General features: G+C 43.6%; 1 protein-coding gene across 1 annotated transcript in view; it reads right to left on the reverse strand.

The window, feature by feature from the left end:
- Positions 1-24,905, reverse strand: part of COL20A1 (collagen type XX alpha 1 chain) — a gene marked incomplete at its 5' end in the record, with an annotated part of 168,770 nt that overhangs the window by 140,980 nt on the left and 2,885 nt on the right. The window contains 10 exons of the mRNA XM_083358223.1: positions 1,772-1,914; positions 4,701-4,830; positions 5,228-5,367; positions 6,010-6,133; positions 9,435-9,580; positions 14,985-15,114; positions 16,242-16,414; positions 18,798-18,959; positions 20,447-20,611; positions 24,360-24,479. Of these exons, the coding sequence (XP_083214349.1) occupies positions 1,772-1,914; positions 4,701-4,830; positions 5,228-5,367; positions 6,010-6,133; positions 9,435-9,580; positions 14,985-15,114; positions 16,242-16,414; positions 18,798-18,959; positions 20,447-20,611; positions 24,360-24,479 (1,433 nt within the window). The remainder of the gene's footprint in view (positions 1-1,771; positions 1,915-4,700; positions 4,831-5,227; positions 5,368-6,009; positions 6,134-9,434; positions 9,581-14,984; positions 15,115-16,241; positions 16,415-18,797; positions 18,960-20,446; positions 20,612-24,359; positions 24,480-24,905) is intronic.

Below are 24,905 nucleotides of genomic sequence, written 5' to 3' on the forward strand. Positions count from 1 at the left end.
CAGCAGCCGTTCCTTATATGTTTTAGCCTCCAGTCCCCTGATCATCTTTGTTGCTCTTCTCTGTACTCTTTCTAGAGTCTCAACATCTTTTTTACATCTTGGTGACCAAAACTGGACACAGTATTCCAAGTGTGACCTTACCAAGGCATTGTAAAGTGGTATTAACACTTCACATGATCTTGATACTATCCCTCTGTTAATGCAGCCTACCACTGTGTTGGCTTTTTTGGCAGCTGCAGCACATGGCTGGCTCCTATTTAAGTGATAGTCCACTAGGACTGTGATTCGATTAACAACCGTGGCAAAAAAAATTGTAAATCAGGAGCAACTTGCATAACAATCACCTTGCTTAACAATGGAAATTTTGGTCCCCATTGTGGCCCTAAGTCAAGGACTACCTATATTCCTTAAGAAACTCGTATTTTCGGATATCTACGTAAACAAACGCTTTGCATAAGGAAAGAAATATAAAAAGCCAAATTCCCAAAGGAATGTTTGAAGACCAAAATCCTCGAAAGCCCATTTCATAATTTCACAAACTTTAAATAGAACCCAGGCTGCGTTCGAGTTTGTTTTTCCTTTTGCTTTTGCAGCTTGTTAGAACTAAATTGCTACCTGATTCTTTTGATCTAACACAATTATTATGACTAGCATTATATTTTAGGAAAACAGATGCATCACGTTTTCATTGCCTAGTTCTTTATTAGTATTTTTTAAAAAATTGTATCATGTCTTCATTGGGTCTTCTTCTGTGGCTGTATAAATTTAGACTGGGGAGAGAAAAAAAAATCAAAGAAAAGCAAACCCTTCCTGACAGGTAATTCTCCAATAAAAATCAAGATCTGTCACTTTCATCTATCATTTCCTATGATTCGTTTGGCTAAAGACTGCATTCAATCTTTGGGCGCTCTCCAGAGATTGCATCAAATAAGCAGATGGAACAATGTAAAGGGGGGAAAAATGTGTGCAGCAGAACCTCAGCTCTGCAAATAGGATTGTCCAAAGGGGGGGGGCTCCTACAAAAGGCTCTTTTGCCTGCCCCACCCCCAGCAAATGCTTGTTGAGAGAAAAATCTTCCTCAGGGTCCAGTCCAAGCCGGGAATAATCAAAATGGAGGCTGCTTTAGAAAGGAGGTTGCAGTTTATCGAAGAGGAGAGCCAGACAGGAAGATGGCTCTGGGGAAAACCGACCACATGTAGCGGGGATGATGGGTTTTTATACCTTCTGGGGCTTTTGAGGTTGTTTCCTGTTCCTGTTTGAGGCTTTGTATTTCCTGTGTCGTGTACTTTGATCAGAGTCTTGAGTGTGTCCTTTTGTTATTGGTGATGATGAAATGTTACCTAGTTTGGTCACGAAACGTCTGCAAGCAACCAACCAAGCTCAGAGAGCACCAAGGACCCCACAGTTCAACCCTGATCTACGAATATTCTCTTCTATCAATACGGTATTTGTAGCTCAGGATTGAAATGAGGGGTCCTTGGTGCTCTCTGAGCTTGGTTGGTTGCTTGCTCGCTTGCAGACGTTTCATGACCCAACTAGGCAACATCATCAGTGGGGGGGGGGGGTGTTACTCTCTTTTTATATACAAGTACTCGCCTTATCAGTGCTGAGGGGAGCGTCCCTGGTTATTCATTAGGTCGTTCCTTCATTAGGCTGTAAAAAGGAAATGCAGGGATGGCTCAAATTGAAAATCCTCCTACGGAAATGTCCTTGTAAAATCCGCCAGGCCCTTAAGCACCCCCTCCCCAAATTTCTCCCAGGGGCTTCGCACCTCCTGCTCTGTGTCTTCTCCAAGCACGTTCCATTTGATCTGGTAAAGGACCACGTCAGAAGCTGCGGGTGATTCCCATTCCAGTTGGACCTCATTTCTGGAGAGCTCGGTGACCTTCAGCTGGCTGGGTGGGGGCACCTTTACTGGGGGGGGAGGGGTGAAAGGGAGGAACAAGCAAAGACTATCTTAGGTTTTATCCCCACGTTTCTCTGCTACCCAGAAGCTCTGCCAAGCTTTGTCCTTGCAGCAGAGCAGATGGTGAGGGAGTCTCAGCCTCTTTAACCAGGGCCTTCTCCAGAGACCAAACGATTCAAGCTTATTTGGTCTGGCAGGGAAAGCCCCGGTGTGTATCATCGTACAACCATAAATTAAAGCCTCATAATTTCATTTCAGCAAGGCCTCTCCGAGCTGGCATCTCCAAACGAAGTGAAAATCCAGGCGTGGTATTCAAAGAAGCAGTAAGTCAAGGAGAAATCGGCTTCTCCAGATATATTCAAGGTTCCAGAATTACAGTCTGAACGAAGAAAAAAAATTTCCAGGAAGGAGATAAAAAAGAGAGTCGTCTGACAGTGAGATGGGCAGCATATAAATTTAATAAAGGGCATAAATTAAAAAAACCCTTTTTTATTATTTTCCAAAGGAAAGAGGTACAGTTAATCCTTGAGTTATGCCAGTGTCCCTTTGAAGTTACAATGGCACTAAAAAAAAAAGTGACCGTTTTTCACACTTATGACTGTGGCAGCATCCCCATGGTCATGTGATCAAAATTCAAAGGCTTGGCAACTGGCAGGTACTTAATGAAAAATATGTATCCTTCCTTCCTTCCTTCCTTCCTTCCTTCCTTCCTTCCTTCCTTCCTTCCTTCCTTCCTTCCTTCCTTCCTTCTCCTCCCTCCCTCCAAGTTTAAACGTTGTGTATATCTTTTTTTATTATTGAAAAGTTTTACAATACATTTTTTTAACAAAACAAAACCCCTCCCAACTCCCTCCCCTCTCCCCAACCCTCCCCAACACCTCCCTCCCTTCCCCCTCCCCCCTCCCCGACTTCCCAGAGCTAAATACCGGGTATAAAAATACAAACAATCATAATCTACCTTATGCAAACAACAATAAACTATTAAATCTATCGCACTTTAACTCTTATAAAATAACTACAAGCAATATAAATATCACATCAATACTTATTCAAATGCTAGATGAAACTTTTTAGTCCCATATTTATTCTGGATATAATCAATCCATTTTTTCCACTCCAGAATATATCTCTGTTGCGAATGGTCTTTCAAGTACGCTGAGATCTTTGCCATTTCCGCCAGGTTGGAAACTTTTAAAGTCCATTCTTCTATAGTCGGCAGTTCTTCCTTCTTCCAATATTGCCCTACTAAAAGTCTTGCTGCCGTAATTAAATTCAACATCAACTTAGTGTCCACAACAGTAGTATCAGTAATAATGCCCAGTAAAAACAATTGCGTTGTGTATATCTTTGTGTCATTTAATGGCTGATTTATCTGAATGCCGAGCCTCCTAGCATTTTGGATTTGACTTGGGCTAAGAGAGGAACAGTTTCTCAGTTGAAAATGTCCAAGGGTTGTGAGATCAAAGAGTTCTCATTGTGTCTTCTGACTGCTGGTGGCTGTATCAGGTTATGCTCTGCTAGTCTTCAGCCTGTCTGTCCCACATACTGATTCTTGGACTTTACACTGTACTGTAAGTGGTAAGATGACTGCCTTGTGTTACTATTGGGATTTTATTCATTGTGGTTCTTTTCTTATATTTATCAGCCACAATTTAAAACTGGAAGGATAAGAACAGAACGTTCCATCAGGTGATACAGGAAAAAAAACAACAGCTTTCATGCCATCAGGGATCTGGAAGGAGGTAAAAACACCTGTGGTGTTTGAATTGCCCAAATTCTAAACAATATCAGAAGGTTTCTATACGTTGTATTATGCTCCAGTGATCATCCTAAAGCAATTGAACTTAAGCTCCGATCCTCAGTGTTTCAACAAACCCATCAAAATAACAGAAGGAAAAGTTGAAAGGGACCTTGGAGGTCTTCTAATCCAACCCCCTGCTCAGGCAGGAAACCCTCCACCATTTCAGACAAATGGCTGTCCAGTCTCTTCTTAAAAACTTCCAGTGTTGGAGCATTCACAACTTCTGGAGGCAGGTTGTTCCACTGATTAATTGTTCCCGCTGTCAGGAAATTTCTCCTTAGTTCTAGGTTGCTTCTCTCCTTGATTAGTTTCCATCTATTGCTTCTTTGAGGAGATCAACCCTGACTGCTCTTTAGAAGGCCAGATCCTGAAATTGGAACTCAAATACTTTGGCCACCTAATGAGAAGGAAGGACTCACTGGAGAAGAACCTAATGCTGGGAAAGATTGAGGGCAAGAGAAGAAGGGGACGACAGAGAATGAGGTGGCTGGATGGAGTCACTGAAGCAGTAGGCGTGAGCTTAAATGGACTCCAGAAGATGGTAGAGGATAGGAAGGCCTGGAGGAACATTGTCCATGGGGTCACGATAGGTGGGACATGACTTCGCAACTAAAAACAACAAAATTGCTTCTTCTTCTGACTTCAGGTGCTTTGGAGAATAAATCAATCCCCTCTTCTTTGTGGTAGCCTCACAAGTTCTGGAAGACTCCTATCATGTTACCCCTAGTCCTTCTCTTCATTAGACCAGACATACCCAGTTCCTGCAACCGTTCAATCATATGTTCCAGCATCTAGTCTCCTAATCATCTTTGTTTCTCTTTGCTCTCTTTCCAGAGTCTCAACACCTTTTTTTCTATTGTGGTGACCAAAACTGGATGCAATCTTCCAAGTGACATCTTACCAAGACATTATAAAGCAGTGCTAACACTTCACCTGTTCCTGACTCTATCCCTCTGGTGAATGCGGCCTAGGACTGGGACATTCTGTACTTACATGTCGTAAAATTGCCCATTATTGGAAATGAGTTGCCTTCATCGTAAACGGAGACCACACGGACAAAGTATTGTGTCAGTGAGGAGAGGGGCTTCAGCACAGCAAATGAGGCATTTCCAGAGACCTCCACCTGAAATGGAAGAGGTAGACACTGCAGGAGGCTGGAAGATGTTTGTTTGCTGATTAATTATTTACTTATAAGTTGTAAGTAAAAACACTGCAGCACCGTGGTGGCGCAGTGGTTACAATGCAGTATTGCAGGCTGACTCTGCCGACTGCCTGCAGTTCGATTCTCACCGGCTCGAAGTTGATTCAGCCTTCCAGCTTTTCAAGGTCGGTAAAATGAGGAGCCAGATTGTTGGGGGCAATAAGCTGACTTCGTAAACCATTTATGCATCGCCGTAAAGCGATGCATAAATCTAAGGGCTATTGCTATAAACTAGCCCCCGGGTTTGAAAACAATATATCGGACAATGGATCTTGCTCTAAGTTGATAAGAGCAATCCTAACCTCTCAGGATGACTCACCTCACCTACGGTGCTTCCTCTGCTGGAAGAATACATAATGCGGTGACTTTTCACAGCTTGTGAAGCTGCCTCCCAGTTGACACAGGTCGACATATGGCTAATGTTGGAGAAATGCAAATGTCTTGGAGGGCTCAGGGCCACTGGAAGAAAGTGTGCATGCATCAGGTGTGAAGAATCAGGACCACACATTAAGTTCCAGTTATGATGATTCATTGCCAAGCTAACTCTAAGTGGGTTCTTACGCAAGAAGGTCAGTGAATGGGACGTCATTCAAAAAAAAAAGGCTATGTGTCTCTTCTAAATAATTCTCATAAACATCCACCACCCACACCTGCATACAAATGCTTACCCTTTCTCAAGTTACTGCCCTTGAACTGGGTTTACAAAACCCACTATTCTGAGTTTGCACAATTCAGTGAACTATAAAGAAACCAACTAGGTTGAATTTGCATAGTGCTTAAAGCCACAATCGCATTAACCAAGGTTAATGCTAAACGTTGTTTACATATATATATATTTTTACAGGCGCATCTGCTGTGCAATGACTTGCCTTTTAAAGCATGTTGTGTGAACAGTTCTTTTCAGATCAGTTCGGGTTAATTTCTTGAGTAAGACTAGGTTTGTTCTCTCTCTTTGGGACTCCAGTTACAGACTGTTGGGACCTGATCACAGATCTGTTAGAATTTCTTTCTAACCGGAAAGCTTCAGATCAAAGCTGTCAAGACTTCCTTAGATTCTTATGTGTGGAGCTGTGAACCAGAGAAGCACATCACATGACTTACAAGTAGTTTCTTGAATACTTGCTGGGTTGCTAGCATCTTCTCCATACATGGCATAAACTGCTAGTGAGTACTCCGTGCTGGGAGTCAAGCCCCTGATCCAAACTTCCGGCTGTTCTACTTTCAGCTGAAAAGAAAGAGTGAAATAGTTGGTGGATGATGGAACGGAGGGAAGGAGAGACAGATAGAAAGAAAGAAAGAAAGAAAGAAAGAAAGAAAGAAAGAAAGAAAGAAAGAAAGAAAGAAAGAAAGGAGAGAAAGAAAGAAAGAAAGAAAGAAAGAAAGAAAGAAAGAAAGAAAGAAAGAAAGAAAGAAAAGGACAGAGAGAGAGAGAGAGAGAGAGAGAGAAAGAAAGAAAGAAAGAAAGAAAGAAAGAAAGAAAGAAAGAAAGAAAGAAAGAAAGAAAGAAGAGAGGGAGGGAGGGAGAGAGGGAGGGAGGGGAGAGGGAAGGAAGGAAGGAAGGAAGGAAGGAAGGAAGGAAGGAAGGGAGGGAGGGAGGGAGGGAGGGAGGGAGGGAGGAAGGAAGGAAGGAAGGAAGGAAGGAAGGAAGGAAGGAAGGAAGGAAGGAAGGAAGGAAAGATAGTTCAACCTACTGAGGGTGCACAGCCTGGCCATTGTGTACCTGCCTCTCTTATGAGATTGTTCAGAAATTGAAAAATGAAAAATACGCATTTATCAGCATAGCCATGAGCAGATGGGCAATCCCTCTACAGACTGCAAATAAAGAGATTCTAACTTTATCAAGAAAACTTTGGGGAGAAGAAAAGATTCTGTGACTTCACAGAGACTTCACCTTAATGCTTTCATGAGGAAAACAAAGCCGGAGGGGATCCTATCTTAGCTTTCCAGATCCATTAAAAATGGTCCACAGGAAGCGAGCTTCCTTGAGCATCTTCTGCAATGTACCGCAGTAACACCCCAGCAACACTGTTACGTACAGTCTGCCTTAAGTGCACTTGTAGCAAAACATCTGGAAGATGGAAGAAGCAAGCTGACATTTCTATTTTGTTCCCATCTCAAACTGTTTTATCTGTCTAGTTATGCATTCGGTGAGCTGCTGTTTCACTCGCTCGTTTGACAAGGGAATCATTTCCTTAACTTGCTGCTCTCAGAAACGAGCGTGTTTTGCAATCTTAGAGTAGTAGGGAGTCCTCGGTACAGTTGAACCCCGAGTTGCATAGCTTCTCTCCTGTTGGAACCTTAGAATAACCACATCTGGGCTGCAAACATTTAGATGACCACTAGGTGGAAGCAGAGTCAGAATTTTCTGCATCTCTTTAATGCCCTCATGGGGTCACATGAATCATTGCAACTCAGATATACAGTACTGGACTTACAACCATTCGTTGAGTGACCGTTCGTGGTTACAACGGCACTGAAAAATTAGCTTGTGGCTTTTTTTCACACTTACGACTGTTGCACCGTCCCTGTTTGTCATGCAATTAAAAATTTGGATGCTTGGCAACTTGGCAAGTGTCCCAGAGTCATGCGATTACCTATTGTGACCTTCTGACAAGCACAGTCAAAGGGAAAGGCAGATTCAGTTAGCAGCTGTGTTGTTCGCTTAACAGCTGTGGCGATTCACTCAACAACTGTGGCAAGAAAGGTTGTAAAATGGACACAGCTCGCTCAATAATTGTCTTGCTTAGCAGTGGGAATTTGGGGCTTAGTTGTGGGTTGTAAATTGAGGACTGTCTCTAATGGGGCTACAAAATCCCAGAGGATAAAGGGCAATTTTTCAACCATGCTGTCTGACTTTAATGGATTGGCCCTTCTTGTAAGACTAAGGCAGGTGTCCACAACCCCCGGGCCGTGGACTAGTACCGGGCCGCAGCATGCCAGCAAATGGGCTGCACAAACAAGCAAAGCCCCATCCGCGAGATGCAGACAGCACACAAAACCACGCACCCTCCAGTCCACGGAAAAACGTCTCTCCACAGAACCAGTCCCTGGTGCCTGAAAGTCTGGGGACCTCTGGGCTAAGGAAAGCACCTCTTGGTCTTCATCCAGTAGAGCTTTTCGTAAGGCTGCGCCCTGTTGAATGTGCATCATGGGAACTGTTGAAACTTATCCCTGTATCAAAATCCTAACATGCTTGTACATTTTCCATCTTACGTCTCTGGATTGTGGTGGAATGTACTTAGGAGCATTCCTTCTCAGAGGGCAAACAGAGTGGAATGTGTAGGAGGCAAGAAGAGGATGAAGGTGGACCATCCCTAGCAGATCACAGAGTAGATCTGTAGTTACACAGATAGTTGCTTTAGTCTGGCAAGATTGACGTCAGGCAAGATTGAAGGACATGTAGAGTTACTTGCAAGTTTTTTTCTTTACTGTTTACCAACTCCAAGAACCAAGAATGACACATGGAGTTACTTCTGGTTAGTTTATTTGTTGTCCACCAGGCCCAAAACCCAAGAATGATATGTAGAGTTCTTCCAAATAGTTTCTTTATTATTCCCCAGGCCCAATAACCAATAACGACGCGTGGAGTTACTTCTGAGTAGTTTCTTCATTGTTCCCCAGGCCAAAGAACCAAGAACAATAGATGGAGTTACTTCCAAATAGGTTTTTTTATTGTTCACCAGGCCCAAGAACCAAGAATGACACATGGTGTTACTTCTGAGTAGCTTCTTTATTGTTCACCATGCCCAAGAACCAAGAATGACACATGGTGTTACTTCTGAGTAGTTTCTTTATTGTTCACCAGGCCCAAGAACCAAGAATGACACATGGTGTTACTTCTGAGTAGTTTCTTTATTGTTCACCATGCCCAAGAACCAAGAATGACACATGGTGTTACTTCTGAGTAGTTTCTTTATTGTTCACCAGGCCCAAGAACTAAGAATGACACATGGTGTTACTTCTGAGTAGTTTCTTTATTGTTCACCAGGCCCAAGAATGACAGGTGGGGGGTACTTCTGAGTAGTTTCTTCTTTGTCCCCAGGCCAAAGAACCAAGAACAACAGGTGGAGTTACTTCTGAGTAGCTTCTTTATTGTTCACCAGATTCAATAACCAGGAATGACACATGGAGTTACTTCCGAGTAGTTTCTTCATTGTTCCACAGGCCAAAGAACCAAGAGCAGCAGATGGAGTTACTTGCAAGTAGCTTCTTTATTGTTCCCCAGGCCCAGGAACCAAGACTGACAGTGGGTTTACGTCCAAGTTGTTTCTTTGTTCACCTACAGACCGAATCTTCCCGACTAAAGCTGCTGTCTGCATAACTATAGATCTGCTCTGTGAACTTCTAGGGAGGGATCATCTTTGCCCTCTTTCTGCCTATCAGATATTCCACACTCCACTGTCTCTTGGCATTCTGGAAGACATCCTCTCCCACCTCTCGGGATTCCTAATGACATTCCAACACAAAGCTCTGCAAAATATGCTACAAAGCACAGTGTGAAGGTGACTGAATCAAAAGTCCTTTACCTCTTTTGTATTGTCTTCAGCACCGTTGGGTGTTGAGGAAGACAGGATAAGATATTGTGTGGCCCCTTCAACTGGTTCCCACGTCAGCTTCATACTGTTGTGGTTAATCTCAGATGTTCTGAGAGATCTGGGCGCAGACAAAGGCACTAGAACACAACATACAAGTGTGACACATGTGTAGGTTACAAGAGCTGATGTCATTTGTCCACAAACTTGTTTAGGTCTTTCCATTTTAAACTTAAACTGAAGGCTAGCACTGATGACGTTACCTAGCTGGGCAATGAAACGTCTGCAAAAAAAAAAACCCAACCAAGCTCAGAGAGCAGCAAGCACCCGAGTCTTTGTCCTCCCTTTCTAGCCCTGATGATGTTACCTAGTTGGGTAATGAAATGTCAACAAGAAAACAACCATGCTCAGAGAGCGCCAAAGACCCCACTTAAATTTTCCCCAAACTTAATGCAAGCATTCCGCCTTCTTCATTCAAACTCATTCCATTCTTCATCCTTCTTTTTTGCCATTCCGATTCAGTTTAGTGAAAGGGGGGGGGGAAAGTCTCCATAGACATTTAACTATGCAAGAGCCGAAGAAGCTTCTTGTCTGAGAAGCGAAATGTCTTCAAAGAAAAATAAGAAAGTCCAGTTGCTTCCTGAATTAGCACTTTTGGGACAACCATGACCTGGATGACTGAGAATCTCCATAGACAAATGGCTTCTAAGTGTTTTTAGGAGGTAATGTGGGGTTTGTTTGTTTTTTTACCCCTACAAAGAAAAGAATTTTGATCAATTTTTTTGATGTAGGTGGATATTTTGAACTGGGTGAGAAGCACTTACATGAATGCCAAACTACTCTGTTCATTACTAAGACAGCCTTATTGTTTTCTGCCACTTTAACAAACTCATAAACTGCAGCTAACTGACTCTCTAAACTGCAGCTAACTGACTCTCTGTCTTCCCAATTGCAACGTATGGCTGTGAAAGTTGGACCATAAGAAAGGCTGAGTGCCAAAGAATTGAAGCCTTTGAACTCTGGCACTAGAGAAGACTCCTGCAAGTCCCTTGGAAGGCAAGGTGATCAAACCGGACAGTCCTAGAGGAGATCAACCCTGATTGCTCTTTAGAAGGCCAGATCCTGAAGTTGAAACTCAAATACTTTGGCCACCTAATGAGAAAGAAGGACTCATTGGAGAAGAGCCTAATGCTGGAAAAGGTTGAGGGCAAGAGAAGAAGGGGACAACGGAGAAGGAGGTGGCTGGATGGAGTCACTGAAGCATTAGGCGTGATCCTAAATGGACTCCAGAAGATGGTAGAGGACAGGAAGGCCTGGAGGAACATTGTCCATAGGGTCGCGATGGGTCAGACATGACTTCGCAACTAACAACAACTGACTCTTTAAAGCAGCTACATCTTTTGACAAGGTCACTGTTAGTCCTGCGAGGGAAGCACAACAAAGAATATTAGATCCACCCTAATTGTAAGGCTACATTAACAGATTCTTGCAGGACTGAATGTCTTTTTAACTTCCCCTCCTTTTTACTCTTCAGAAAACTATGGAGGGTTGCTTCTCTAAATGTTTCCCACACACCTCCCTTTCTGCTATGGGCTGAGTCATATTTTATATGCAGGTTGTCCTGTCTGCAGCTCTGCCTTCTGTCTCCCAAGGTCATTCACACATAAGATAAGATAAAATAACCTTTATTGTCATTTTTTTTATTGTGAGCACACCGGCCCACATTAAAAATGAAATTCTGTTGCCTGTACTCAAAAGAAAGTATATATCTACCCATACACGTACATAACACACACATACACATGCTATACACACACACAAACATACACACACACACACACACACACACACACACTGTAATCACTGTCCATCTTGAATACATAATGGAAGGAGGAAGCTTTAGAGTTCACAAGGTTAATACTGTATGGAACAAAACTCTGACTGAATCTGGATGTTCTACTTTGGATACCATGAAGCCCCCTCCTCCCAGAAGGGAACAAGGAAAACAGGTCATGGAGAGGGTGTGTAGTGTCCCAGACAATCTTGCGGACCCTGCTCAAGCAACGCTTCTGTGCTACGTCCTGGAGGGAAGGGAGGGAAGTGCCAATGATCTTTTCTGCCGTCCTCACCACTCTCTGCACCGCCTTCCTGTCTGAAGCAGGGATGCTTCCAAACCAGACTGTGATGCTGTATGACAGGATGTTCTTGATTATCCCCCTGTAGAAAGTGGTCAGGACAGGGGAAGGAAGATGTGCTTTTCTCATGCGGGGCAGAAAATGCAGGCGCTGCTGTGTCTGCTTCACCAGAGTCTCACTGTCGATCGACCAAGCTCAGGACACACGAATACAAATAGTCATTGACTTGCAACAGTTTATTTAGTAATTGTTCAAAGTTACAACAGCACTGAAAAAAGTGACTTATGACCATTTTTCACACGTACAACCATTGCAGCATCCCCATGGTCATGTGATCAAAATTCAGATGCTTGGCAACTGACTCATCTTTATGACCCTTGCAGTCTCCCGGGGTCAGGTGATGTGACAGGCAAAGTCAATGGGGAAGCCAGATTCACTGAACAATCGTGTTGCTAACTTCACAACTGCATGGGTTCGCTTAACAACAATGGCAAGAAAGATCTAAAATGGGACAAAACTCCCTTAAAAACATCTCACTTAACAACAGAAACTGTGGGCTTAATAGTGGTCGTACGTCGAGGACTACCTGTACAGCCATGTAGAAGTCTAAAAAAAGAGGGGGCTGTCTTAATGAGCAGAAGATAAAGAGCTGGTCCAAAGCTGCTTTTCAGAATAGTTTTCAAAATGTGCACCCCCAAATAAGATGCTCCCATTTTTCCACAGACTTTCTTAGGGCTGGGCAAGGCTCCATGCAGGTAAGAGCATGCAAGACCAATCACAAGACTGCTATAAATTGGAACTATTTTTATTAGGTATAATATTTTTAAAGATGCGATGAAGTATATATTTAATGTTGCATGTATTAATAGCAGTAAGAATGGTATTTGCTTAGTGCTGGAAAAATGAAGAAACGCTATCTGAAGAGGAGATGATCAAGAAAATACTGGACTGTGTAGAAATTGACAGACCGATATTGAAGGATAAAGAAAAAGAAGACATAGAATAATTTCAAATATGGGATATAGTTTATCATTGGCCGGAAAAAAGGGGTAGAGATTAGGAATTTAATGTGCATTATTAAGTTAAAAAGAATGCACCCAGACAACATGTTGTTTATGAAGCACTTATGATTGGTAAAAATAGAAAATTAATAAAATATTATATAGAAAAGAGAGTCACTGATGACTCACACTTGACCATCACAAGACCTTCACTTGACACATCCACATCTGAAGCCCCCCAATAGAAGACCCCCAATACTGACATCCCCCTTAAACTAAGCTGAAGATATTACCTAGCCTGGTAACAAAATGTTTGCAAACCAACCCACGAGCTTGGAGAATGGACCTTCACCCTCATCCTACACCTGTTGTGATTCCTCACCAGCCAGTGGATCCGGCAGCTGAGTCTAAGGAGGAGGAGGAGGAGGAGGAGGAGGAGGAGGAGGAGGAGGAGGAGGGGCCTGGAGTGACATTAGATTCAGAGGAAGGCTCTGAGGAGCTTCAAGACTTACAGTCGGATGAGGAGCCTGGCCCCTCTACTTGCACCCAGGCTGAGACACAGCTGTGCTGGGAGCCTGAGTTGGACAGCGATGACAGCTGGGAAATATCCAGGATGCACAAAAGCACCGGCAAGAGTAGCAAGTAGGACAGAGGAATGCAATGGGGCGGCTCCAAAGTCAAAGGAGAAGGCATTAGGAAGCCAAGCCTTGGCTGACTTATAAAAGGGAAAGTGAGGGAAGTGCTGGTTGCCAAAGGCAACCATTTGTGTTGAGGATCGAGTTTTTGTGAACTGTGTTTGTTTGCCTTGGACATTGACTCAGGTCTGTGATTAATAAAAGAGGGGTTTGGGTTTTTCCAGCGGTTCCTGCCTGCTTGATTGGAAGAGGAAATTTTCCTTGTGAGCATAACAAGGACTCACATAGGCTGGGACAGAACAACACCCGAGCTACAGATATTCACCATTATTGCAAACTATTTTTTAAACCAATGGATTAGACAAATCCTGGCTCTGTACTCTAGCAGAGCTGAAGATGCACATAGGAGAAATCAATCACCAAATCCTGAAGTAATGAATTTTTATTATGGCCTTCAGCCAATCAATAACACAATAAACCGCACGCTTTTCAAAATAAACAAAAATAGCGTAACTAAGTCAGTGCAGTTACACCATCAATGATGTCTTGCCTTTACAATGATAACAGTACTAATAAAAATGGTTTTAGGTGTAATCCAGGTTTGTATCTGCGAGACCATAAGTTATATAAAACAATTCATTTCTTTCCGAGAATTTCAAAAGAAGGAGATCTACAGCCTTATATCATAATAAAGTATTCTGTTGTGAGGAACACTTGCTATAGTTCTTAGGGCACCAGAGTCACAGGAGTAATATATACCCCAGAGCAGTGTTTTTCAAACATGGCAACTTTAAGATGGGTGGACTTCAATTCCCAGAATTCCCTAGCCAGCAAACAGATCTTTTGAACCTGAGGTAGTATATTCAGAATAACAGAGTTGGAAAGGATCTTGCAGGTCTTCTAGTCCAACCCCCTGTTCAAGCAGGAGACCCTATACCAGGGGTAGGTGAGCTTGGCTCTTTTATGACTCATGGACTTCAACTCCCAGAATTCCTCAGCCAGCATGGCTCAGCTTGGAAACCTCTCCCTTTCCCCTCAGCATGGCTGGCTCAGGAATTCTGGGAGTTGGAGTCCACGAGTCATAAAGCGGCCTAGGCCTAGGGAAGGGGTAGGCAACCTTGGCTCTTTTATGACTCATGGACTTCAACTCCCAGAATTCTTGAGCCAGCATGGCTCAGCTTGGAAACCTCTCCCTTTCCCCTCAGCACGGCTGGCTCAGGAATTCTGGGAGTTGAAGTCCACGAGTCATAAAAGAGCCAAGGTTGCCTACCCCTGCCCTATACCATTCCAGACAAATGGCTATCTAATCTCTTCTTGAAAACCTCCAGTGTTGGAGCATTCACAACTTCTGAAGTCAAAGCTGTTCCACTAATTATTATTCTGTCAGGTTGGTTCCCTCCCTCCCTCCCTCCCTCCCTCCCTCTGTGACAGCCCCTCAAGTACTGGAAGATAGCTATCTGAGCACCCCTGGTCTCAATCATTCATTCTACAGTTTAACCTCCACCCCCACCACCCCCATCATCTTTATTTCTCTTCTCTGCACTCTTTCTAGAGTCGTAACATCTTTTTTGCAGCCTGGTGACCAGAACTGGACTCAGTATTCCAAGGGTGGTCTTATTAGTGCAGTATAAAGCAATGGTGTCCCTTCTCATAATCCTGACACTATCACTCTGTTGATGCTGCCTAGGATTGTGCTGGCTTTCTGGTTTCTGGTTTTTGTTTGGCTTTTGCAGGATATTGTAAAGACGCTGAAGAAGGGACCTCAAGACTTACGTGTAGAACTGATGCCCCTCAGGCCATCCCCCACAGCATTCTCATAAATAGGGAAGACTGAAACCAGATATTCTGTCTGCGGTGTCAAATTGAGGAGCTCTACGCTGGAGGTGACTCCATCCAGAATAACCTGAAAATAGACAAGAAGATTGCAGCACAACCAGTCCGAGTGAAAACCTCAGATCTCAGATCTCCTTGCAGAGATCAGATCTCAGATCTCCTTGCAGTGGTGGCGGTCCAAAAATTTATTATTTAACTTAAATAGCTTTGATTCTGAAGAGGGTGCCCGAGAAGAACGTGGGTAGCCAAGAAAGTAAACAAAATGGATCCCAGAACAAGTCAGCCGAGTTCTCACTCAAGGTGCAAATAACCAGGCTGAGAGAATTATACTTTGGACACGTTGATTATGGTTCCTTTGAGAAGCCCGTAAGGGTGTGAAAAACTGAAGGGAAGGAAAGAAGAGGATGAACAGGAGAGAATATTTGTAACTCAGGGTTGAACTGTGGGGGTCCTTAATGCTCTCTGAGCTGGGTGGAGACCTGGCTGTTTGAGCTTTCCGGCCCAGGCTGAGAGTTTTAATTGGGGTTTTTATATTTCTACTTCAGGGATTGAATTTAATCATTTTTAATTGTTTTTTTTTAATTTTTGTATTGATGTTTTAAACACCTGTAAACCGCCCTGAGTCCTATGGGAAAAGGGCGGTATATAAATCTAATAAAATCTAAAATCTAAATCTTACAGACGTTTCATTATCAAACTAGGCAACATCATCAGTACTAGACAGGAGGGCTGTTTGTGGAGGGGAGGAGGAGGGGGAGGAGGTGAAAAGGAAGAGGGGGAGAGAAGAGAGGAGGAGGGGAAAAGGAAGAGAAGAGGAAGGGAGGAGGAGAAAAGAAAGGAGAAGGAGGGGAGGAGGAGAAAGAGGAGGAGAGGAGGAGGAGGAGGAGGGGGGACTGTGAGGTCTTTGGTGCCCTTTGAGCTTGGTGGTTTTCTTGCAGACCTTTCTTCACCAAACTAGGTAACATCATCAGTGCCAGCATGAAATGTCTGCAGGAAAAACCACCAAGCTCAGAGAGCACCAAAGGACCCCACAAGAAGAGGATTAGCAGCAACAAGAAGGATGGAAATACAGAAGTGTTGAAAGAACTTGGCTGGGACAGATAATTCTGGAGGAAATTGATCTAGGTCACACACGATCGATCATTCAGTATCCACTTGGATGGGTCAGCTTAAGATGTCAACCATAAGACAACCTACCTCTTTGGGAATTCCACCTCGAGAAGGATAATAGACCACTCTGTATCTTTGGGGTGTTATGACTGGTGAGTTCCAGATAAGATGCATGCTTCTGGAAGTGACTTCTTTTAATAGGAGATTAGTTGGAGTCAGGTGGATCCCAGAATTCGCTGGCATGGTTTCCAAAGGGTCCCCTGCAACATTCAAACAACAGGCACCATTTGATTTAGGGTTGGGGAAAACTGGATTCCTTCACTTATGTGTTCACTTTCCTCAACTTATCTACCGCTCCAATTCACCTATACTCTATGGGTGTGCTCTATGGTTGCAGGAACCGGGTATATCTTCTTGTCTAATGAAGAGAAGGACCAGGGTATGACACGACAGCCGTCTTCCAATATCTAAGGGGCTGCCACAAAAGATGGGGGGGATGGTTTCAACCTATTCTCCAAAGCACCTGAAGGCCGGACAAGAAGCAATGGATGGAAACTCATCAAGGAGAGAAGCAACCTAGATCTAAGGAGAAACCTTCTGACCATTAAAACAATTAATCAGTGGAACAACCTGCCTCCAGAAGTTGTGAATGCTCCAACACTGGAAGTTTTTAAGAAGAGACTGGACAGCCATTTTCCTGAAATGGTATAAGTTTCCTGCCTGAGCAGGGGGTTGGACTAGATGACCTCCAAGGTCCCTTCCAACTCTGTTTATTCTATTCTATTCTATTCTATTCTATTCTATTCTATTCTATTCTATTCTATTCTATTCTATTCTATTCTATTCTATTCCATTCCATTCCATTCCATTCTATTCTATTCTATTCTACAATCTGTTTATTCTATTCTATTCTATTCTATTCTATTCTATTCTATTCTATTCTATTCTATTCTATTCTATTCTATTCTATTCTATTCCATTCTATTCTATTCTATTCCATTCCATTCCATTCCATTCTATTCCATTCCATTCCATTCCATTCCATTCCATTCCATATATTCTATTCTATTCTATTCTATTCTATTCTATTCTATTCTATTCTATTCTATTCTATTCTATTCTATTCTATTCTATTCTATTCTATTCTATTCTATTCTCTATAAAGATTCTATTCTATTCTATTCTATTCTATTCTATTCTATTCTATTCTATTCTATTCTATTCTATTCTATTCTATTCTATTCTATTCTATTCTATTCTATTCTATTCTATTGCAATGGATGGAAACTAATCAAGGAGAGATACAACCGGGAACCAAGGAGAAATTTCTTGAACAGTTAGAACAATTAACCAGTGGAACACCTGGCCTCCAGAAGTTGTAGGTGCTCCATCACTGGAGGTTTTCAAGAAGAGACTAGCCAGCCGTGTGTCTGAAATGGTCTAGGGTTTTCTGCTTGAGCAGGGGTCGGACTCGAAGACCTTCAAGGCCCCTTCCAACTCTGTTATTCTGTTATGTCAAAGTGAATCCAAAAAGTCATTTTGCCCTGAATATGAAATATATTCTTTCAAGTCTGAAACTGTTTTCTTATGTTCTAAACTGTCTTTTCCCCCCATCTACAGTGGATACCTTGGGCCATTTGGGGGGAACGTTTAAACTATTTCAAGCTTGACAGAGTTCCCAAATGGTTGAAGTGAACTCATAAAAAGGATTTGACACTTAGCACAAGGTATTTTTAATTTGAAGTGGTTCGAAACTTTCTGGATATGCCTTAGGTAAAGCTGATTAGATAAGTTGACAAATTACGCTGTTCAAACCTAAGGTCTTAGTCAGAGATTAAAACAATAGGAAGAAAAATGCACATTTAAAAAAATCAAAGCAGTAAAGCAAGATAGCTGCATCTGTTTATTGTTTTGGCTATGAATAATACCTGTTCACAGCCTGAGGTGAGGCTAAAATATTGGTTAAGAATGGCATCGTTTTTCCCAATGAAAAACAACTTCATGTAAATGATGGGCTTTCTTTATTTCTCTCTTTACAGTAGAATTTGATTCACATCTCCTGCAACCAGACTTCTTCGCAGGCTGCAAAAATGCAAAACGGTTCCCATTTTGGCGCAGGGAATGAAGTTTTCTGAGAAAAGTGAATCTCATTATTGAAAAATGATCAGGCTATGAAAAGCCACTTTCATTCTTAAACCATCAATATTAAAAAATATGCGGATTGTACTTCTGCATAAGAGGCCCATAGGGCTTTCTTGGGAGGGGGAGGTTTGTAAAGGCATGACTGATTCCCACCCCTTTTTATATACCGCATCATAGCCCCACCCGCCATCTTGACTTTTTTGACCTCCCTCCTGGTGCCTCCAGGACCAGATGAGTGGGTCTACTGGTCTCCAAAATCCAAACTCAGGCAGGCAATGATGTTAAAGAATGGTGTCAGCCTCTCCTATACTCAATGTCCTCTGAGCTTTTCTTGCAGACATTTCATTACCCAAACTAGGTAACAACATCTAGTCACCTAGCACTGATGATGTTTCCTAGTTGGGTAATGAAACATCTGCAAGCAACCTACCAAGTTCACAGAGCACCAAGGACCCCACAATTCAACCCCGAACTCCAAAAATTCTCCTTTATTGGTATCACCTATGTTCTTTTGGTTCTTCTCCTTGATCCAAGCACATAAGATCCACGTGAGCCGGCTGACCAGAGAACGGAGCAGAGGAAAGTCCACCACATTGTAGACGGTCATCTCAAGGGGTTCGGACGCCACTTGACGCAGCTCTGCTTCATCGGCATTTTTCACCCCTAGAACAACAACAACAACAACAACAACAACAACAACAAAGGGAGGTGACAATCTGGAGGCAACATGGATGGAAAATGTAACTCCTGCAGGAACCCATCTAGTAGGATGCCTATGGAGATTCTCAATCATCCATGTCGTGGTTGCCCCAAAGGTGCTTTTCCAAAAGGCAACTGGACTTCCTTGCTTTTTTCCTTGAAGACGTTTCCTTCCCATCCAAGAAGCTTCTTCAAGTTCTTCAGAAACCAGGTTTTCTTGGAAACTCCCCCCCTCCTAAGAAAATCCAGTTGCCTTTTGGAAAAGCACCTTTGGGACATCTAGACGGGCCGTTTTGATGGGGTGCAGTGGCTGAGAGAGAAGACAATGGATTTAAAAGCTCTGGGAATAAACCATGATTCTGGCCACCACCAGCATCTGCTGTCATAAACGCAAGATGGTGGTTGCAATGGCCATCTTGCCTTTTGGGTCTGCCTCCTTCCCATGAACGCTGCTGTTGGCCACTTTTCTGTGGAGGGCTTGGCAAGAATAATATCCACCAGTAATACCCCAAATGATAACTGTAAGGCAGGGATCTTCAAATTTGGCCTTTTTATGACTTGTGGACTTCAACTCCAAGACTTCCTCAGCCAGCAATGCTTGTCGATCAGAAGGTCGGCAGTTTGGCGGGTTGAATCCCGAGTGCCGCGTAACAAGAGTGAGTGCCTGTTACTTGTCCCAGCTTCTGCCAACCTAGCAGTTCGAAAGTACGTAAAAATGCAAGTAGAAAAATTGGGACCACTAGGGTGGGAAGGTAACAGCGTTCCGTGCGCCTTTGGCGTCTAGTCATGCCGGCCACATGACCACGGAGACGTCCTCGGACAAGCGCTGGCTCTTCGGCTTTGAAATGGAGATGAACACCGGCCCCTAGAGTCGGAAACGACTAGCACGCATCTGCAGGGGAACCTTTACCTTTACCTTAACAAAGCACAATTCCTGCCTTCTCGTGCCATGCTGTGTCCTGAACTAACAAGCTCTGTTGTGGCACAAGGGGATAGCCTGAGTCAAACTGCCTGCCACGAAGGGTTCCCATACCCATAAACAACCCCACTCCATTTCAGTTCAGTTCAGCAAAAGGCGTAAATCTAACATAAGAACCTAGTTCATTTAGTAGATTTGATGCATGTGAAGCCCCTCAATATTTATACCTGGCCAGATGCCTTTCAAGCCCAAGGGACTACAGTTCACAGCCGTCCAGTCAACATTCATCCTGGCCAATGTGGCCAGGGATAATGGAATCTGTAGTCCAAACTATTTCTTAGCACCCGACTGGGGAAAAGGTTGGGATATAATAACCGCTTGGCAGGCAAAATATTTCAGCTTGAGTAGAGAGGCAGCGCCATCTGGTAGTCAGATCTCGGTATTGACGTGAGACAGAACTTTGAGGGTTTTGAAAAGGCGTGGACTTCAACTCCCAGAATCCCCCATGCTGACTTGGGTCTGGGGGACTCACCAACAGCAAATATCTTGATTCCCATATTCTTCAAGATCTGGGCAGGTGGGCTGGCATCATCCTGAGATTTGCCATCGGTCAAAAGGATGAGCAGTTTAGAAGCTTCGGACCTTGCGCCAGCTTCTTCCTTCAGGTTGTGCTCCAGGACGTGAGTAAGCGCTAAGCCTTGGACGGAGAAAAAAGGGAAGGGAAAAAAATTATACTTAGAAAGGTTCAGAGAAAAGGAATGAGATGTAATCCAGGTCCTGATTTCTCCCTTTTTTAAAAAAAATCTGGGCTTTTTTTTTTTAAAAAAAAACAAGTTTTATTAATTTTCCAATTTGACATCAAAATATCGAAGTGTTTAGGAAGCAACGTGGTGATTGGGTAAACAATAGTCCATTAACAAAATCATTTGTGCCTATCTCAGGTTAAATCATCTAAAAATTCCCTTGTTGTTTCCCATAGTTACTATATCACAACACAGTCAGTTAAGGTATTTATCAATGTATTTTTAGTTATTTTTATTAATTTTTATTTTATTTTTATTACATTTATATCCCGCCCTTCTCCGAAGACTCAGGGCGGCTTACAAGCTTAGCAGTAGCCTTCATTCTATGTATATGCCTGCTTGTTAGGGCTTTCACACACACCCCAAGCGGCATTATTACAAAGTCAGCTTAATTGCCCCCAACAATCTGGGTCCTCATTTTACCTACCTCGGAAGGATGGAAGGCTGAGTCAACCTTGAGCCTGGTGGGACTTGAACCTGCACTAATTGCAGGCAGCTGGTGTTACTTAAGGAGGCATTAGCCCACTGCTCCACCAAGGCTCATGTTATAGTTATCATGTCCTGTTTTTAAGATTTAACCTATTTTCAGTTACACTGTTCCAATTTAGCCTTTAAGATCCATAGTGTTTAAGTTTCGGGTAGCCCAAATTTCCCCCGTTTCATTACATAATAATTGTCATATCTAAGATACGCATATTGCATAATTAAATACGTTCTTATTTTATTTCACAAATATATTCTGTTCATCAACCTTCTTCAGTGGTTCTCCTCCTATCTCCTGGGACGTTCGCAGTCGGTGTTGACGGGGGGGCAGAGGTCGACCGCGAGGCCTCTCGCTTGTGGAGTCCCTCAGGGGTCGGTCCTCTCACCCCTTCTGTTCAACATCTACATGAAACCGCTGGGTGAGATCATTCGTGGTTTTGGAGTTGGGTATCATCAGTATGCTGATGATACCCAACTTTTCATTTCAACCCCAAACCACCCCAGTGATGCCCTCGACGTGATGTCCCGGTGCCTGGAGGCGGTCCGGGTCTGGATGGGGAGGAACAGGCTTCGTCTCAACCCCGACAAGATGGAGTGGCTGTGCGTACCGGCATCCCGGGATATTCAGGATATCCCACCCCTCATTATGGGGGGTGAGTCATTACCTCCTGTAGATAGGGCTCGCAACTTGGGAGTCCTCCTAGATTCACAGCTCTCTTTAGAAGATCATATTGTAGCTGTAACTAGGGGGGCGTTCGCCCAGGTTCGCCTGGTGCGCCAGTTGCGGCCCTATCTAGACCGGGATGCCTTGCGCACGGTCACTCATGCGCTCGTGACCTCTCGTCTTGATTACTGCAACGCTCTCTACATGGGGCTACCCTTGAAGACCACTCGGAGGCTCCAGCTGGCACAGAATGCAGCCGCGAGAGTTGTGTCGGGGGTCTCCCGATACTCCCGTGTTACACCTTTGCTCCGCGAGCTGCATTGGTTGCCAGTTGTCTTCCAGGTGAGGTTCAAGGTGTTGGTAATGACCTACAAAGCCCTCCATGGCATGGGTCCAGAATACCTTGGGGAGCACCTGCAGCCGGCGTCAACTTCCCTCCGCCCAGTACGCTCCCACAGAGAGGGCCTCCTCAGGGTGCCGCCGGTCAAAGAATGCCGACTGGTGGCCCCCAGGGGGAGAGCGTTCTCTGTGGGTGCACCGGACTTATGGAACCATCTTCCGGTAGAGCTCCGGATGGTGCCCGACCTCCGCTCCTTCCGGCGCGACCTTAAAACCCATCTCTTTAAGGAAGCGGGCCTGGCCTGATGGGATGGGGTGGGTTTGTTATTATGACTTTAATTTTAAATTTGTACTATGGGCATTGTTTAATCATGTTTTAATAATTTTAACTTTTGTATCTGTCTTTTACGTATTGCCCTGTTAACCGCCCTGAGTCTCTTGAGAGAAGGGCGGTATATAAATTAAATAAATAAATAAATAAATAAATAAACCTAGTACCAATATCCTTTATTATCTCAATCCAACTTCCATATTATAATTCACCCCCTGCCTCTTTCTGTAAAGGGTGATAAACATTCAAAATCTATTGCAGGCAGTCCTTGCCCAAAATTTCTGTTGCTAAGTGAGACATTTGTTAAGTGAGCTTGGCCCCATTTTACGACTTTTCCTGCCGCAGTTGTTAAGTGAATCACTGCAGTTGATAAGTTAGGAACACGGTTGTTAAGTGAATCTGGCTTCCCCATTGACTTTGCTTGCCAGAAGGTCACAAAAGAGGATCACATGACCTCAGGACACTGCCACTGTCATAAATGTGAATCAGTTGCCAAGTGCCTGAATTTTGAACATGTGACCATGGGGATGTAGCAACAATTGTAAGTGTGAAAAGCAGTCATGGTTGTAAGTCAAGGACTGCCTGTATATGCAGAAGACTTAATTTATAGGAATTTCAGTAGATCATGCCTGGCGAAAGTTAAGGGTCGTCTTGTTAACTACATGGGAGATTTCTTTTAGAAAAGCAATTAATACTTAGGGAATATTAATAGAGGGCAACACAAATATTTAGTAACAATAATATAATGTAATGTAATATATTAGCAATAATTAATCAAATCGTGTTTTGGACAGTTTATCAAGACCTCCCTCTTTGGAGAAAGCTCTAGCGTGGGTAAATGTGGAAGAAAAGAGAAAAATATAAGGACCAGCATTAAAAGACCCTGAAAGTGCAGATTAGCGGCAGATTGTCATGGGGGAAAAAATGTGTGTGTTTGCTAAGAATTGACAATGACTTGATGGCACCTAATCAATCAATCAATGATAAAGGACTGTTTCACGTTTGCAATAGTAGATCCCTCCCTAGAAATATATTTGTTCTGCAGTTCACACCCTTTTTAATGCTACCCTGACAGCTCAAATTCTGCAAAAGTTCTCAACATGATATATCTAAGGATTTTGTGCCTGTGGGTGTGTTAGGATGTAGTCTATTGTAAGTTGGGATGCCGATGATAGCCAAATGTCCACAGGTGCTTCTTATACCGCCACAGTGCAAATTTTACTCTTTGTCTTGTGGTTAACCCAGGGGGTCTTCAAACGTGGCCCTTTTAGGACTTGTGGACTTCAACTCCCAGGCTGGCTGAGGAATTCTGGGAGTTGAAGTCCACAAGTCCTAAAAGGGCCACGTTTGAAGACACACACACCCCCTTGGTTAAGCAGTTATTTTGCCTTATGGTTCTGCCCTGGAGCGAAATAACAGTTGGGTGTTGACATAACTAGTTCCCAGTTATTGACATAACTACTGTATAATAATAGTAATAATAAAGTTGGAAGGGACCTTGGAGATCATCTAGTCCAACCCCCTGCTAAGGCAGGAAACCCTATACCATTTCAGACAAATGGCTGTCCAGTCTCTTCTTAAAAACTTCCAGTGTTGGAGCATTCACCGCTTCTGGAGGCAGGTTGTTCCACTGGTTAATTGTTCTAACTGTCAGGAAGTTCCTCCTTAGTTCGAGGTTGCTTCTCTACTTGGTTAGTTTCCATCCGTAGTTCCTAATTATGCCAATACCCAATCGTTCCGAGTTCCTAGTCCCCAACCTTCACCGCCACCCCATCATGGGGGAAATCCGCCTACCGCTTCCAGAGAGCTCAGGTACTTCATTTACCTGTAAAGGTGTTCCCTCCCTTATAGCGCAAATTCCGAATGGCTTCAGACACCTGGTCCCAGGTGGAATAAGTATTCAGATCCCATTCTGTCCGTGGGTCACTGCTGTACTGGGACAATCCTGGAAGAAATGTCAAGGTAAAAGGTAAAGGTAAAGGTTCCCCCGCACATGCGTGCTAGTCATTTCTGACTTTAGGGGCCGGTGCTCATCTCCGTTTCAAAGCCGAAGAGCCAGCGTTTGTCCGAGGACATCTCCGTGGTCATGTGGCCGGCATGACTAGACGCCAAAGGCGCACAGAACGCTGTTACCTTCCCACCGTAGTGGTCCCTGTTTTTCTACTTGCATTTTTACGTGCTTTCGAACTGCTAGGTTGGCAGAAGCTGGGACGAGTAACAGGCGCTCACTCTGTTACGCGGCACTCGGGATTCGACCCGCCAAACTGCCGACCTTCTGATCAACAAGCTCAGCGTCCTAACCCACTGAGCCACCGCGTCCCTTACAAATGTCAAGGAGAAGGAGTCAAAAAGAAAACTTGTGTTTTCCATT

This window comes from Vipera ursinii (genome assembly GCF_947247035.1).
Source record: "Vipera ursinii genome assembly, chromosome: 3".
In the NCBI taxonomy this organism is placed as follows: domain Eukaryota; kingdom Metazoa; phylum Chordata; class Lepidosauria; order Squamata; family Viperidae; genus Vipera; species Vipera ursinii.